At 67.6% G+C, this 1925-nt stretch overlaps 2 protein-coding genes across 2 annotated transcripts in view; one reads left to right on the top strand and one right to left on the bottom strand.

Annotated features, from left to right (window-relative positions):
- Positions 1-22: 22 nt before the first annotated feature.
- On the top strand, positions 23-481 carry MNEG_8170 (hypothetical protein; the record flags this gene model as incomplete). The annotated part of the gene is made up of 1 exon (XM_014043353.1): positions 23-481. A coding segment is annotated over one exon (459 nt), but the record flags the coding sequence as incomplete, so codon positions are not given.
- Positions 482-1025: 544 nt separating this feature from the next.
- The window catches only part of MNEG_8171 (hypothetical protein), a gene marked incomplete at both ends in the record, with an annotated part of 2401 nt that continues 1501 nt past the window's right edge, over positions 1026-1925 (bottom strand). Inside the window, 3 exons of the mRNA XM_014043354.1 lie at positions 1026-1097; positions 1434-1537; positions 1797-1911. Of these exons, the coding sequence (XP_013898808.1) occupies positions 1026-1097; positions 1434-1537; positions 1797-1911 (291 nt within the window). The remainder of the gene's footprint in view (positions 1098-1433; positions 1538-1796; positions 1912-1925) is intronic.

A 1925-nucleotide genomic window follows, 5' to 3' on the forward strand; every position in this document is an offset into this window, starting at 1 on the left:
GGAGCTCGCCCGCGCGCGCGAGCGCGACGGCGGCGGCGACGGCGGCGGCGGCGGGGACGCGGCGCCGCGCGCATCCGCGCGCGTCGACTTTGCGCTCAGGGCGGAGGCGGCGGCGGCGGCGCGGCTGGAGGCGGCGCGGGCCGAGCTGGATCGGCTGCAGGCCAAAGTGGACGCGGCGGGCCCGGCGCTGCGGGACGCGTTGAGGGCGCTGTACCGCGGGCTGGCTGAGCGGCTCGGCAGCGGCCGCGATTCGCTCCGGCAAGAGGGCGGGGACGAGGACGCGTCTCCACAGGCCGACGGCGGCGCAGATGGTGCCGCAGCGGCGGCGCGGCGAGAGGAGCTGGCGCAGGCGCGTGCGCTCGCGCGGGCGGTGGCGCTGCCGAGCCAGGCGGTGGCGGGGGAGGTGCTGCAGGTGTTTGCGGAGGGGGCGGTGGCTGAGGACCTCCGGCAGGCGGTGCTGGGGCAGCTGGGGCTGGTGTGAGCCCCGCGGACGCCCCTCCGGACCGTTGCTGGAGCCGGTTCCGATAATGAGGTGTCAGTGTGCCTTGTAATCAGTGCCCACACCATCCGTTTGGACTCACAGGCTGGCAGCTTCGAGCCTGTGACTGTCAGAGTAGTCAGAGTGGCCAGACCGAATTTGTCCTGACTGCAGGCGGGCCATTATGGCGTTTGTTTTGTACTGTGACATGTGCAACGCAGCAGCTGACGATGCGCGCATCGCAGCGCGTGGCCTTGCTTTGCACTGTGTGCCTTGACATGCTTTTGAATCCACCCGCTGCTCAAGAACGCAGGCACACATGCACACGACTTCCCCAGGGCTCCGGCAGGTTTGAGAAGATGAGTAGCCCTCGCTGCAGCAGAAGTGTACCGAGGTGCCAGAAGCATACAAAGAATTTGTATGGTTACACAAAAATTGAGGAAGCTTTCAGAGCACAAGAGCACAAAGCGTCAACACGGCCTGCAGAAAAGAACCCGATGCACATGGGGGCTGGTGGCAGGGCAGGCTTGCTGCAGCTGCGAACGGATCAGAGCGGCGGAGGCTGCACGGCCGGGAAGAAGATGCCGAATATGATGCCGAGGATGGCGCCCGCGCACACCTGGGCAGAGGGCAGCGAGGCGCGGCATTGTGAGCACCCATGCGTGGCTCAAGTGCAGGGTGTACGCCGGATAGGCGGTAAAGGGTCAGAACTGCAGCCTGTTCGGCAGGTTGCCAAGCCTGAGTTGTTCAGAGCAGCACACAAGCCCGGACGCAGCCACTGCCTGCCAGGCCCAGGTCGCCCCTGAGACGGGTTACACAGGGCGCCCCCCCCCAACCCCGAACCTCCATCCTGGCCCCATCCGCCCTCTACCACAACCGTTCTGCCGCTTCCGCCCCTACACGAAGGCGCGATATTTCCCCCACGTCCCCCTCGTTCGTGCCCCAGCCCCTCCACCTGCAGGGGTGTGTGCCCCAGGACCTCCTTGAGCTTCACGTCGCTGACAGGGTGGCCCTCCAGCAGCTCGCCTATCACCTGGTTGAGCACCTCGGCCTGCTTGCCTGCCGGGACAGACGCGGTGTGCAGGGGAACAGTCGGAGAGGGCGGTTGCGGGCGGCTGGCCAAGCGGAGCCGGGGGGGGACCGTTGGCCGGCCTGGCTGCCGGCAGTGTGGTGCATGCAGGATGAGCCCACTTCAATCGGCTCTTGCCGTGCCCCACTGCCCTTACTTGGGGACCTGGCCCACTGCAGCGGTGGCGGCCCTGCCCCTGCTCTCTCAGGCCACATGGCTCAGCCCCCACAGGCTCCGTGAGCGCCGCACCTGCGTGCCGCCTGACGCCGGCCGCATCGTACATGACAATTGAGCTGAACGCCACCGCTATGGCAAACGCGGCGCTGCCAAAGCCCGACTGGAACGCGATGGCGGTGGTCACGCCCTGGGCACAGGCGG

Source organism: Monoraphidium neglectum (genome assembly GCF_000611645.1).
Source record: "Monoraphidium neglectum strain SAG 48.87 unplaced genomic scaffold scaffold01524, whole genome shotgun sequence".
Lineage (NCBI taxonomy): Eukaryota > Viridiplantae > Chlorophyta > Chlorophyceae > Sphaeropleales > Selenastraceae > Monoraphidium > Monoraphidium neglectum.